Source organism: Hyaena hyaena, unplaced genomic scaffold (genome assembly GCF_003009895.1).
Source record: "Hyaena hyaena isolate Hyena2069 unplaced genomic scaffold, ASM300989v1 scaffold_824, whole genome shotgun sequence".
NCBI classification, from domain to species: domain Eukaryota; kingdom Metazoa; phylum Chordata; class Mammalia; order Carnivora; family Hyaenidae; genus Hyaena; species Hyaena hyaena.
In genome coordinates, this window is record NW_024081461.1 from 186,482 (window position 1) to 201,522 (window position 15,041).

Below are 15,041 nucleotides of genomic sequence, written 5' to 3' on the forward strand. Positions count from 1 at the left end.
AGTGTTCTTAAGTAACCCAATTAGAAACATAAACATACCTTCTCTCATGCTTTAGACAGTAACCAACAAACAAAAAAATCACAAGCCGACAACAGTAGAAGTCACTTAGGGTTCTGTAACTTGTAAGTAAACAACGATAGTCTATCCACCTGCCCCAAAGTCTAATGATGATTGTCTAACTAAAGATATTTATTCCTAAATGAAAAATGGGAAACCCTGGGTCTATGCACAGTAGGAAAGAAATGGGTTATAGAAATGCTCATTAGTTCTCAATGGACTCTGGTTCTCCTTCCTGCAGGTCTCTGTGGTCAATCAGCTGGACATGCAGGTCATCGTTTCCAATGTGCCCCCGACCCTGGTGGAGAAAAAGATAGAAGATCTTACAGAGTAATGGATTTTTGCTTATTTATATATTTATACTCGTATAGCGATAATTTTATTGGATTAGCTCATTTTAATCATTACAGTGTTCAGATTAAACATATAAAACACCATCTTAATAATTCAGCATACCCTTTTCCTGAAATCAAGAGCTTCACTTAAAATACATGGAGAATCTGATAGTACCTTTAAAGAGGTATGGAAATTAGATGTAAGATGATGCATATTATGCAGGATGCTTTGACCGATACATCAACATAACCTCAAAACGCTGTATAGAAGAAAGAAATCTTAACACTCATTATTAGAGTATAGATTTTGATTTTTTGTAGCCCCAAATGATTCAGAAAACTGATTAAGTCAGCAGTCCAGTGAGCCCAGGGAATGTTATTTCTCAAAGTGATGGATCTAGATGGCTAAAGCTTAGTCTTTCAAAAACCAAGAAGACTAATTTTAAACAATCCTAGAAAATATGCCACATTGTACATTTTGAACAGTGTACACCGAACATGTCATTGTTGAATCACACAAAGTTGGGTCTATTTATGAAGCTACGGTTCTCTCACATTCTGAATGCTATCAAAGATGACTAAACATCTTTGCTAGTTCACTCTGAGCCACCCAACCCTAGTCGGCCATCATTTCATAATTTTTAGATTGACACTTACTTTTTAATTCTGTGTCTTCCCTTGAGTTCAGGTTGACAGGTATCAGTTTTTCACTACCTCTCTCTAGCAAAGTATCTTTCACTTACAAGTTTCCAGAAGAAGCTTCAGATATCAGACGGCTAAACTTTTAGTTACCATGCATCAATTACAATAAGAAAAGTTTAATGAACGCATGAGTATTTCTTCTGTGAGAAAAGCATGTGCTCTGTAACAGTTATTTCTTACTACACAAACTTAACCTTTGAGCGCCGTGTGCAAAGTCCTACAGAGAAGGGGATTCTCAATATTTATGCTTGGAATATCAGTCAGACACTGATCTGGGTTAACGGTGCAGAAGTGTTTTATGTACCCTCAATGTTTTGTCAAAATAATAGCTGATTTACACCTGAAAAAAAAATTGACTCACGCCTGTCTCTTAGCTGCTTTAATGTTATCTATGAAGCGGACTTCCTCTGATTGCACCATCAAAATATGGTACAGGCATCTTCAACCTCTAACCCTTCATTCTGATTTATTTTTCTTCCAAGCATTATCTACCGCTTTCACTATATGTCCATTTCCCCCGGAAGTATAAGCTCCATGAGGATAGGAGGCTATCCTACGTTTTCACTGCTGTCATTCCAGTTACACAGGAGGGGCCTGGTGTATTTATTGAATGAAAATTTTATACAAGCTAAATCCTTATTCCTCTTCCTTATATTTGAGACAGAATTTATGAAATTTGAAAAAAATGGCAATGTAGAAGTATAATTTCATAGCAGTTTATATGATTTTTTTCCCTTTTAAGTGGAAGGGAAGATTAGAATGAGAAAGAACAGTCACTTTTCTAGTCTTAAATATATCCCTGTGAAAGGAGCATAGACTTCATGTGACACATTCATTTTGAAACTCGATCAAGATGATTTGATCTTTCCCAGACGGCCTCGCCATTTCTTACCTTTGGCTCACAAAAGCTAAAGAGGCTTATATCATGCAGTTCTTGTTAAGAACTAAATAATATAAGCAATGTAGAGCACTGAGCATTGTGAATATTCAGTGAATAACAGATATTCTAAAAATGAGGGTAGTGATCCTGTCCAGAGGGTAAGGATAGAGATGTCACTTTTTCAAGAGGATAGATTCATGTAGAGCTCATATTATGGGATCAGACTGACCAGTCTGAATCTTAGTATAACTGTGTGCCCTTCGGGCAAGAGATTTAGCACTTAGGGCCACACTTCGTCATCTAGAAAATTGAAATGAGGATGTCAATCCTGTGTTGCTTTTGATAAAATTAAATATACATTTGTGCAGTGTAGCATCATTTGTCAGTAATTATGTGAATGAATCCTTTGGGGCCACAAAATCAAGATCTGTACTCTAAGAATGAATATTGGGATTTCTTTCTTCTATGCAGTGTTTGATGGTTATGCTGGTTTTTAAAAACCTGTGTTATTTTAGAGATCGTAATCATGAAAATGTCTATTTTAAAAGATAGACTTTATGTTTGGCTAGAGCAGTTTTACATCTGCAGCGAAACTAGGCAGGAGATACAGAGTGGAGTCCCACATTGCCCACCCCCCCCCACAGCTTCCCCCACTATCAGCATCTTGTCCCAGAAGTGGCACATTTGTGGCAACCAGCAAACCAACAAGGACACATTGTAAACGTCCTAAACTCATAGTTCACATGAGGTTTCCTATTGCTGGTGTGCTTCCTGTGTGTTTGAACTAATGTCTAATGGCATCTCTCTATCACTTTATGGGATACAGAATAGATTCACTGCTCTGAATGTCCTGTGTCTCTACCTTTTCCTCCCTCCTTTCCTCTCTTCCTTGGCAGCCACCACTCTTTTCACTGTCTCTGTAGTTTTGCCTTGTCCAGAATGTCTTTGGGTTGGAATCACACAGTTTGTAGTGTTTCTGATTCCTTTTTGAAAGCTGCCAGGAGTAGTGATAAGGACTGCCAGATCTGATTCAGCCTGATGAAGCACCACACACACTGCTTTGCATCCAGGGGAGGAATACAAATACACAGTAACTGAGGTAGACAACAGAATGGCAGGTTGTTCAATAAAACTAAGAATTTTTTGTTCCAGTGACCAGACTAACCAGCACGTCTGTTTCCTATAGATGTTCTTAGATGGCAAGTCACATTATCATCAAAGATATTTTCTTTTTGTCTTTCTTTTTTACTGTTTATTTATTTTTGAGAAAGAGAGAGGGCACAAGCCGCGGAGGGGCAGAGAGAGAGGGAGACACAGAATCCAAAGTAGGCTTCAGGCTCTGAGCTGTGAGCACAGAGCCCGAAGTGAGCTTGAACTCATGGAGTGCAAAATCATGACCTGAGTTGAAGTTAGACCCTTAACCAGCTGAGCCACCCAGGCGCCCCCATCAAAGACATTTTCCATATTCCCCATATCCTTATCCTATAAGAGGGAAACTTGAATTCCATATGATCATCACATTTTTTTTTCCTTCCTGTAGACAGACCCATAAATGAGGTCAGATCATAGTTTTCTTGGTAAGCATGAAATCAGTACAAACGGTGAGGGTTGATAAAAGAAAAATGTGATGACCTAATACATTCATTTCATGATGGGGAAGATTTTGCAAAGGGGGTCAGTATCCTTTGATGGAACATGATCCCTAGAAAATAGAATATTCCTTGTAAATGAGTGTTGCTATAGTTACGATAATGATTATACCTGACTCCCCTGGCATAAATGGCTCTACTGAAACTTTTCTTTTTTGTTTTTTGTTGTTTTTTTTTTTACTACTTTTGTTATTTGAGGCTTAGAGAATTTATGAGAGACCAACACCCCTTTGTAATGAAGCACATTTATTTTAAATTGTATTAACTTATTCAGCAAATTCCAGTGAGAATCAGTGCCTGCAGGTGGCCTTTCACGTCTATGTTCGGAAGTACTTTAGGTTAAATTTAGGATTTATCTCTTTGCGGGCTCTTACTTACAAATTCTTGAGGTTAAGGCATAGAGACAGAGCTGTGAGGATAAGGATGGGGAAACCGGACTATAAGCAGCGAAGGACTAGCAATAATGTTTGAAGGGGAAGCTGGGAAACGTTTGTATTCTGTGTCCCCTTTCTACTCCCGCTTCATCCCAAAGCCCAAGTGAATAGAAGAAGGTTGGGATTCTAAAATTTAAATCTTTAAGAATCTGCAGAAATGGCATTTTTTGAAAAGTATGCAATAAAGAGCTTTCAGAGATACTGAGTTACAGCATGAATTGGAATTGAGAATTAAGGTCACAGAGTTGCGAAACACTTCTGTTACTTTCTAAGTACAATATGAAAATTCAGCGACCGTAGACTTTATTGAAGTAGTTATTGATTTGGCGTAGGAGAGCCCATCTCCATGAAATATTGATACCGCATCTGAAATGTGTCTGTGTCACTAATTTATGGCTCCTTGAGTTAAGATTACAAAACATACTTTAGAAATCTAGCTGAGATACATATTTCTAGCATGAGAATTATGAAATCTCTTGGGAAGAGAATCTGAAACAGTAAACAGGAAATGCTCACACTTATATATTCTTAAATCAGTGTAATAAACACTGGTGTTGAGGGGAAAGGTCAAATGGAAAGTCAGATCAATAAACACATTAGCTTTGATCATTTTTACCCTCTCCTTGCTGTAGAGCTGGGGGTGGGGTTCAGACACTATCAAGGGACAGATATTAGTATTATAAATATTAATGTAATAGACTAATACATTTTAAAGAGATTTTATAATGTTTATACTGTTATTTAAATTTTATTTTTACTACATTATTTCTTTCCATTATAATTTTTAACTGTTAACAATAATGTCAAACTTAAAAACAATAATTTTAAATCAATGATTTTAATAATAATACCTCTGGAAGTAAAATTCTGTTCCCCAAAACAGATAGTAGCCTGAATTTAGCCTGTATGCTTTAACTTGAAAATTCCTAATTTGAAGCATTATACTCACTGGATAGGAAAAAAAAAAAAAAAGGGGGATTATTTATTCTATTCAGATTCCTATAAGAAAACACTTCAGAGAAAAGCTCATGTAAAATTCCTAAGTGGTATATTAACTGCCCCCTCCCAACCCCCACTAGGAAGCTGATTCTTCCTGAAGGACCCTAGGCTGAACCCCCCCCCAACACACACACACACCCCGCAATGACTAGCTATCTATCAGGTCTCTGGCCAATTAAACTCTTTAAGTCCTAAAATCCGTATATGATGCTGGAAATCTGTTCATTAAATAAAAAGTAGCTACTGGTAGTAAGTACTGGAAACATGAGTGTACAAAGCAAAGCAATGTCTGTGCTCCCATGGAGATTATATTCCATGAGGAGAAACATCAAGTAGAATAATAAATAGTTAATATATAATATGTAGCAATATGAAATTATGGAAGAAAGGTCCTATCTCACATAGGATGATGGAGGAGAGCCTGTGATAGCCTGAAATCTGAGCAGAAAGGAGTTAAGGGAGACAGCCCAGTGGTTACCATGCCATGGGGGGGGGGGGGGGTAGGGGGAGGTGGCAATTTTCCCAGAGAGAGGATACTGCTGATGTGAAAACCCAGATGGAGGAGATTGTTGTCATATCAAGGTAGGAAATTAGTTACATGGGATGTCACTGGCCACTTGAAGGATTTAACAGTTTACTCTGTGCAAGATACAAAGTCCTTAGAACTGTTGGTCTGATAGCATAACCATTGGGCATATGAGTGCTTCACATGTGGCCCATCCAAATGCAAGGGGCTTTAAGCATAAAACATACACCAGATGTGAAAATATTGGTACACCCCCAAGGGACAATATCATTAATATTTTTAGATGGATTTATATACTGAAATGATATGTTTGGGTGTATTGAGTGAAATAAATATATTAAAATTAATCTCACCATTTTTATTGTTAATCTTTTATTTAAAAAAAATTAATGCTTATTTGTTTTTGAGACAGAGAGAGACAGAGTGCAAGCAGGGGAGGGGCAGAAAGAGAGGGAGACACAGAATCTGAAACAAGCTCCAGGCTCTGAGCTGGCAGCACAGAGCCACACAGGGGGCTTGAACCCATGAACCACAAGATCATGACCTGAGCCAAAGTCAGATGCCTAACAGACTGAACCACCCAGGTGCCCCTATTATTAACCTTTTAATTTGGGTATTGAAAAGTTTGCATTTGCATGGGATTTGCATTATATTTCTTTCGGCCAGTTTTGCCTACAAGGTTTTGCACAGAGAAATAATGTTCTGGCTTAAGTTTTTAAATACTGTTGATGGAAGATGAAGTGAGCAGCTATGAGTCCAGGGAGAGATCAGGGCTCCGGCTGGTGGTCAGGTAGACACAGGAGAGATAATTATTACATCAAGGCTATGTATTGAAGATGTAGTCTATAAAACATGTTCCTTTCCTTGCTTTGGGGTCTTAGCAAATGGAAAACATAAAAATTTCTTTACCTGGCCATTGAAGTCTTTGATAAAATGGTACATAGGAAAGTCACAGGACTCTCTTCTTGGGGACTTTATTTAGCAAGATTCAGTCCCAACAATAAACACCCTGGTGACAGTTCTTTTTCTCATCTTCATCCTGCTGACTTTCCAAATCAGTGATGAAGTGAAACTATTATCTACCTCCCCTCACCATGGCCACCTCCCTAGCCCTGCATTAAGGCTATTTTCTTTTGTCTTATTTATTCCTCATGAACTGAGTGTGTTATATGCATCAGGGATGGTACTGTCCTATGGAACCATGGGAACCTGTTTAAAAAAGTGTGCCTAGCTGGAACATACAGAATGTTACTGCATCTGAAGCATCTTTAGCTGTGTAGTCTTTCTTATCTGCTGTATTTTACACTAAGTAAGTAGGTATCAGCAATCAAGTGCCGATTTTAAGTATACTTAGCACAAAGACATCTCAATATACAACTTTTGGAAACGTTTTCTGAATTAGGCATGTAATAGCTGTAAAGTAAATTGAAGCCGGCCATAAAAATAAAAGAAAGTCAACATAAAATGTCGGGCTACTTTTTAATATCCAAGGTACAATTCACAATTCTTTTTTTAAATTTTTTAAATGTTTTATTTATTTCTGAGAGAGAGAGAGAGACAGCGTGAGCAGGGGAGGGTCAGAGAGAAAGGGAGACACAGAATCTGAAGCAGGCTCCAGGCTCTGAGCTGGCTGTCAGCACAGAGCCCGATGTGGGGCTCAAACTCGCAGACCGTGAGATCATGACCTGAGCCGAAGTCGGATGCTTAACCGACTAATCCACCCAGGCACCCCCAATTCACGATTCTTTAAAGCACATAAATATGCTTTGGTTTTAGTCAGCCTTGGTGATTCATTGTTTCAGCACCAAGGGAATTCATCTGAGTTTTTCAAAAATACTCAGTTTGGGGTTTCATTTTGGTAGAGAAGGAGAAGTCATCTCTTTTTGCAAGAAAAATTCTTACTTTCAACTTACTGTGTTGTGAGAAGTCATAATTCTTTACAGAATGGGAGCTATCCCAGAATGCAATGAGACATTGACCAAATACTGTCTGATGTTGTTACTCATGCAAATTGTAGTAGAATGTTTAATGCTTAATTCTTCAAATTGTGGGCAAGTATAGACATTTGAAGTCCAATTTGTATTCTGTGGTCATTTAGCAAAGTTTTTTTTTTTCTCTCATAGTTTATTGTCAAGTTGGTTTCGATATAACGCCCAGTGATCATCCCAACAAGAGCCCTCCTCCATGCCCATCACAGCCCTCCCCTCTCCCCCACCCCCTCAGTTTGTTCTCAGTATTCAAGAGTCTCTCATGGTTTGCCTCCCTCCCTCACCCCACCTATTTTTTCCCCTTCTCCACCCCCTTTCTCCTGATCCACTTAAAAGTGAAAACATATGGTATCTTTCTTTCTCTGCATGATTTATTTCATTCAGCATAACACCCTCAAGTTCTGTACACATTGCAACAAATGGCCAGAGTTCATTCTTTCTCATTGCCATGTAGTATTCCATCGTATAGATAAACCACATCTTCTTGATCCATTCATCAGTTGATGGACGTTTAGGCTATTTCCATGGTATGGCTCTTGTTGAAAGTGCTGCTATGAACATTGGGTACATGTGCCCCTGTGCATCAGCACTCCTGTATCCCTTGGGTAAATTCCTAGCAGTGCTATTGCTGGGTCATAGGGGAGTTCTGTTATTAATGTTTTGAGGAACCTCCACTCTGTTTTCCAGAAGGGCTGCACCAGTTTACATTCCCACCAACAGTGTAGGAGGGTGCCCGTTTCTCCACATCCTCGCCAGCATCTCCTGATGTGTTCATTTTAGCCACTCTGACTGGCATGAGGTGGTATCTCAGTGTGGTTTTGATGTGTATTTCCCTGATGAGGAGGGATCCTGAGCATCATTTCATGTGTCTGTTGGCCATCTGGATGTCCTCTTTGGAGAAGTGTCTATTCATGTCTTCTGCCCATTTCTTCACTGGATTATTTACTTTGCAAGTGTGGAATTTGGTGAGTTCCTTATAAATTTTAGATACTAGCCCTTTATCTGATATGTCATTTGCAACTATCTTTTTCCATTCCTTTGGTTGCCTATGAGTTTTATTGATTGTTTCCTTTGCCATGCAGAAGCTTTTTATTATGATGAGTCCCCAATAGTTCATTTTTGCTCTTGATTCCCTTGCTTTGGGGATGTGTCAAGTAAGAAATTGCTGCAGCTGAAGTCAAGGAGGTTGTTTCTTGCTTTCTACTCTAGGGTTTTGATGGTTTTCTGTCTCATATTTAGGGCCTTCATCCATTCTGAGTTTATTTTTGTATATGGTGTGAGAAAGTGATCTGGTTTCATTCTTTTGGATGCTGCTGTCCAGTTCTCCCAGCACCCTCTGTTAAAGAGGCTGTCTTTTTTCCAAGGAATACTCTTTTCTTTTCCAAAGATCAGTTGGCCATAGATTTGTGGGTCCAGTTCTGAGTTCTCTATTCTATTCCATTGTACTATGTGTCTGTTTTTGTGCCAATACCATACTGTCTTGATGATTACAGGTTTGTAGTAAAGGGTAAAGTCTGGGATTGTGATGCCTCCCGTTTTGGTTTTCTCCTTCAATATTACTTTGGCTATATGGGTCTTTTGTGGTTCCATACAAATTTTAGGATAGTTTTTTTCTAGCTTTGAGAAGAATGCTGGTGCAATTTTGATTGGAATTGCATTGACTGTGTAGATTGCTTTGGGTAGTAATGACATTTCAACAATATTTATTCTTCTGATCTATGGGCATGGAATGTTTTCCCATTTCTTTGTGTCTTCTCAATTTCCTTCATAAGTTTTCTATAGTTTTCATCATACAGATCTCTTATATCTTTGGTTAGGTTTATTCCTAGCTATTTTATTGTTTTTGTACAAGTGTGAATGGGATCAGTTTCTCGATTTCTCTTACTGTTGTTTCATTATTGGTGTATAAAAATGGAACCAATTTCTCTATGTTGGCTTTGTACCCTCTGACTTTGCTGAATTCATGGATCAGTTCTAGCAGGCTTCTGGTGCAGCCTGTCGGGTTTTCCATGTAGAGTATCATGTCGTCTGTGAAAAGTGAAAGTTTGATTCTTTTTGCCAATTCTGATGCATTTCATTTCCTTTGGTTGTCTGATGGCTGATGCTAGGACTTCCAGCACTATGTTAAACAACAGTGATGAGAGTGGACATTGCTGTCGCTTTCCTGATCTCAGGGGGAAAGCTCTCAGTTTTTCCCCATTGAGGATGATGTTGGCTGAGGCCTTCTCATAGATGGCTTTTATGATGTTTAAATAAGTTCCTTCTATCCCAACTTTCTCGAGAGTCTTTATTAAGAGGGGATACTGTATTTTGTCAAATGCTTTTTCTGCATCTATCTACAAGATCATATGGTTCTTATCTTGTCTTTTATTAATGTGATGTATCACATTGACTGATTTGCGAATATTGAACCAGCCCTGTTAGCCAGGAATGATTTCCACATGATCATGGCGGATGATTCTTTTTATGTGCCTTTGAATTTGATTTGCAAGTATCTTGTTGATGATTTTTGCATCCGTATTCATCAAGTGTATTGGCCTGTTGTTCTCTTTTTTTTGCTAGGTCTCTATCTGGCTTGGGAATCAAAGTGATGCTGGCTTCGTAGAATGAGTCTGGAAGTTTTCCTTCCATTTATATTTTTTGGAATAGCTTGAGAAGAATGGGTATTAACCCTGATTTAAATGTCTGGTAGCATTCCCCAGGGAAGCCATCTGTTCAGGGCTCTTATTTGTTGGGAGATTTTTGATAACTGATTCAACTTCCTCAATAGTTATGTGTCTGTTCAGATTTTCCATCTCTTCCCCTGTGAATTTTGGTAGTGCATGTGTGTTTAGGAATTTTTCCATTTCTTCTAATTTGTCCAGTTTGTTGCATATAATTTTTCATAGTATTCCCTGGTAATTGCTGAGGGATTGGTTGTAATAAGTCCATTTTTATTCATGATTTTGTCTGTTTGGGTGCTCTCCTTTTTCATTTCATGCAGCCTGGCTAGAGGTTTATCAATTTTCTTTGTTTTTTCAAAAAACCAACTCTTGGTTTCATTGATCTGTTCAACTGTTTTTTTTGGATTCTATATTGTTTTTTTCTGCCCTGATTTTTATTATTTCTCTTCTTCTACTGGGTTTGGGTTGTTCTCGTTTCTCTGCTTCAAGTACCTTTAAGTACACTGTTAGATTTTGTATTTGCACTTTTTCTAGTTTCTTGAAATAGTTCTGGAGTGCAGTGTACTTTCCTCTTAGGTCTGCCTTTGCGGCATCCCATAGAGTTTGGATTGTTGTATTTTCATTTTCATTTGTTTCCACATATTTTTTAATTTCTTCTCTAATGGAGTGATTGGTCCAGTTATTCTTTAGTAAGGTGTTCTTTAACTTCCATGTTCTTGGAGATTTTCCAGACTTTTCTGTGACCAATTTCAAGTTTCATAGCATTGTGATCTGAAAGTGTGCATGGTATGAACTCAATTCTTCTATATTTATTGAGGAATGCTTTATGTCCCAGTATGTAATCTATCTTGGAGAATGTGCCATGCACACTTGAGAAGAAAGTGAATTCCATAGCCTCAGGATGTAGAGTTCTAAGTATATCTGTCAGATCCATCTGGTCCAATGTGTCGTTTAAGTCTACTGTTTCTTTAGTGATTTTTGTCTAGTTGATCTATCCATTGCTGTAAGTGGAGTATTAAATTCCCCTGCTCTTAGTACATTCTTACCCATAAGATTGTTTGTGAAAAATTGTCTTATGTATTTGGGTACTCTCATATTCAGTATGTGGACATTTATAATTGTGAGCTCTTCCTGATGGATAGACCCTGTAATTATTATATAATGCCCTTCTTCATCCTTTGTTACTGCCTTTACTTTTTTTTTTTTTTTAAAGTTTATTTATTTCTAGGAGACAGAGAGAGAGACAGCGTGAGCAGGGGAGGGTCAGAAGAGAGGGAGTCACAGACCGAAACAGGCTCCAGGCTCCGAGCTGGCAGTCAGCACAGAGCCCGACGCGGGGCTCGAACCCACGAACTGTGAGATCATGACCTAAGCGAAAGTCGGACGCTTAACCAACTAAGCCACCCAGGCACCCCACTGCCTTTACTTTAAAGTCCAGTTTGTCAAATATAAATATGGCTACTCCGGCTTCCTTTTGACTTCCAGTAGCACGGTAGATATTTATTCATCCCCTCTCTTTCAATCTGAAGGTGTCCTCAGGTCTAAAATGAATCTCTTGTAGACAGAAAATAGATGGATTTTGTTTTTGTATCCATTCTGCTACCCTATGTCTTTTGATTGGAGCATTTAGTCTATTTACTTTCAGTGTTACTATTGAAAAATAGGGGTGTAGAGTCATTGTGTTCTTTGTAGGACTCATACCTGTAGTGGTGTCTCTGGTACCTTGTGTTCCTTGCAACATTTCCATCCTAGAGTCCCCCTTAGGATTTCTTGTAGGGCATGGTGATGAATTCATTCCATTTTTGTTTATTTGGAAAGATCTTTATCTCTCCTTCTATTCTGAATGACAGGCTTGTTGGATAGAGGATTGTTGGCTGCATATTTTTTCTGTTCATCACATTGAAGATTTCCTGCCATTCCTTTCTGGCCTGCCACGTTTCAGTAGATAAGTCTGTAACCACTCTGTTAGGTCTCTCTTTGTATGTTAGGGCCGTTTTATCTCTAGTTGCTTTCAGAATTCTCTCTTTGTCCTTATATTTTGACAGTTTCACTATGATATGTCGTACAAAAGATTGATCCAGGTTATGTCTGAGGGGAGTTCTCTGTGCCTCTAGGATTTCAATGTCTGTTTCCTTCCCCAGATTGGGGAAGTTCGCAGCTATAATTTGTTCAAGTACTCCTTTAGTACCTTTCCCTCTCTCTTCCTCTTTTGGAATTCCTATGTTATGAATATTGTTGTTTGATTGTGTCACTCAGTTCTTGAACTCTCCTTTTGTGCTCCTAGATCACTCTCTCTCTCTTTTTCTCAGCTTCCTCTTTTTCTGTAATTGTGTCTTCTAATTCACCTAGCCTCCTCTCTGCATCTTCAATCTGTGCATTGGACACCTCCATTTTATTATGCACCTCATATATAGCATTTTTAAATTCATCATAACTATTTTTAAGCTCCATAACTATTTTTAAACTCTTTGTAGCAGTAGCTTCTCTGATGTCTTTCATGCCTTTTTCAAGCTCAGTAATTAATTTTATGACTATTATTCTAAATTTGTGTTCAGTTATGTTGCTTATATCTGTTTTGAGCAGTTCTTTAGCTGTCATTTCTTCCTGGAATTTCTTTAAAGGAGAGTTCTTCTCTTTCATCACTTTGGCTAGCTTTCTGTCTCTTGTTAGTTTTAAAATCTTGTTATGTGCTCTACACTTGCAAGTACTGCTATGTTAAAGAAGGCTCATTGACTGTCCAAGGCCTGTCTATTCAAAAAGTGTTCTTTGAGTGGTGTGTCTTGGTCTCTCTTGTTGAGACTTTGGTTATTTTATTTCCCTACTGGTAGTGGTATTTGGGACTCTCCACCAAGTGTACTTTGGCTTGTTTCTTGAGGTAGCCCTGGGGGAAAAAAAAAAAAAAAACAGACCAACACACAGGGAACAAAGGCACACAAACCCACAGACAATTCCAACAAATACGCAAACCCAAAGGGAAAAATCAAAAGGAAAATAAGAAGGAAAAAAACAAACAAACAAAAGACAAAGGACTGTCTAAAAGCATGAAACCAGAATTCCCAGCTACAAATAAAGAGGAGGGTGTATGCAGTGCTGATGGAAGAGCATATACAAAGAGAGAAATGACAGGTGTGGGGAGAAAGAGAAATTGGACAATGGCCAGACAGAGAGACTAAGAGGCTTAATTCAGAGAGAGAAAGAGGTGAATGTGGTAGGAGACGAGGAGAAAGAAACGAAGATAATGTGACCCAATAAATGTATTTAGTCTGATTACTCCAGAGAGAGAGAGAGAGATAGGAAGGTAACGGTGGAGGTGTAGAATATATATCTAGAGAATAGATTAAATGTGACTGTTTAAGCAAACCAGTGACTAGAGTGCCCAGTCTAGCAGAGGGAAGGGATACTAATGAGACAACGGAAAATATATCTGAATAGAATTGCTCTGGAACGAATAATGGCAGTGTATCCATGTTGGTCTTACCCCAGGCTCTGGTAAAGAAAAAGAAGAAGAAGAAGAAAAGAAAAGCAGCTCTCTATCAGGGATGGGCGTCATTTAGTGTAGGCAAGTATTAGCCTCCATTGCGATCCCACAACTACTCTTTGAGTCCCACCTTGGTGGTTGTGGGGATAAAAATGGCAGTGCCCCAGTCCCTTCTTGAACCAAGCTTTGCAAATCACTCTTTTGGGTCTGATCTGTGCTGTGGGTGTAGCCAAGGTGGGCCGTGTTCTATGTCCCAAGCCCTGGCTTATTTCCAGGTCTTAGTCCACGCATTTTATTGATACCACCAGAAATGTAATCCCACAGGCCAGGCCACTTTCCAGCTGGGGATTGAGCCAGGAGAGCAGTTGAGCAGTTTCTCCTGGTGCTGCCTGGGACTGGGGCACCCAGCGCCACAGCTCCAAATAGGATCACTCCCTGAACACCCTGAAGTTAGTTAGTTATTATGATGTCCTGTTTTCAGTAGGTTTGTTTCATATTTTAATGGTCACAATACCCATCACTCACTAATTAACAGATTTCAGAATCTTTATAATCAAAACTATACTAGTTTCTGTTGGGAGAAATAAAAAGTAGTAGAGGATAATAAATTGACTTTCGCAGTTAATATTCACCATCTGGTGCGTGTCATATAGAACATTTTTAATATATAATTGTGCCCCTTCTCCAACATTCTCAACAATATGGACTTATAAATATCTTTTTTCTCTTTTTTTGTGCTTTTTTATTGGCACTCCAACCTTTGGAGACAATGAAAAGAAAGCCAAAACAAATAAACAAAATACTTCCTATAATTCCATTGAGGATGTTTGAATTTTGTCTGTATTTTAAAGTCACATTTGAAATATTTTTTTAATTTTAAATTTTTTAATTTTTTTTTTAAATTATTTCTGAGAGTGAGAGACACACACAGCTTAGAGAAGGGGAGGGTCAGAGAGAGAGGGAGACACAGAATCTGAAGACAGTCTTCAGGATCTGAGCTGGCTGTCAGCACAAAGCCCGATGCGGGGCTCGAACCCACGAACCATGAGATCATGACCTGAGCCAAAGTCGGTCACTCAACCAACTGAGCCACCCAGGCGCTCCTCATTTGAAATATTTCCACTCTACCTGTTGTTTTCAACAAGAGATAAGTAGGCTCTTCCTTAGCTAAAAATCTCTTTTAATGGAAGATCAATTTAAAATGCAAGTTTTTGAAATTTGGAGCAGATAAGAGACATTTTCTTTATTGCCTTTGTTGGCTCTGTGAGAAAAGTAGAAGCATTAAAAAAGTTGTATTGAAGGAAGTTTCCTGTTTAAGAAAATAGCAAGC

At 38.5% G+C, this 15,041-nt stretch overlaps 1 protein-coding gene across 1 annotated transcript in view; it reads left to right on the forward strand.

Annotated features, from left to right (window-relative positions):
• Window positions 1–15,041, forward strand: part of LOC120222009 (protocadherin-15-like) — a gene marked incomplete at its 5' end in the record, with an annotated part of 248,663 nt that overhangs the window by 182,985 nt on the left and 50,637 nt on the right. Inside the window, one exon of the mRNA XM_039219692.1 lies at window positions 299–387. Coding sequence (XP_039075623.1) covers window positions 299–387 — 89 coding nt within the window. The remainder of the gene's footprint in view (window positions 1–298; window positions 388–15,041) is intronic.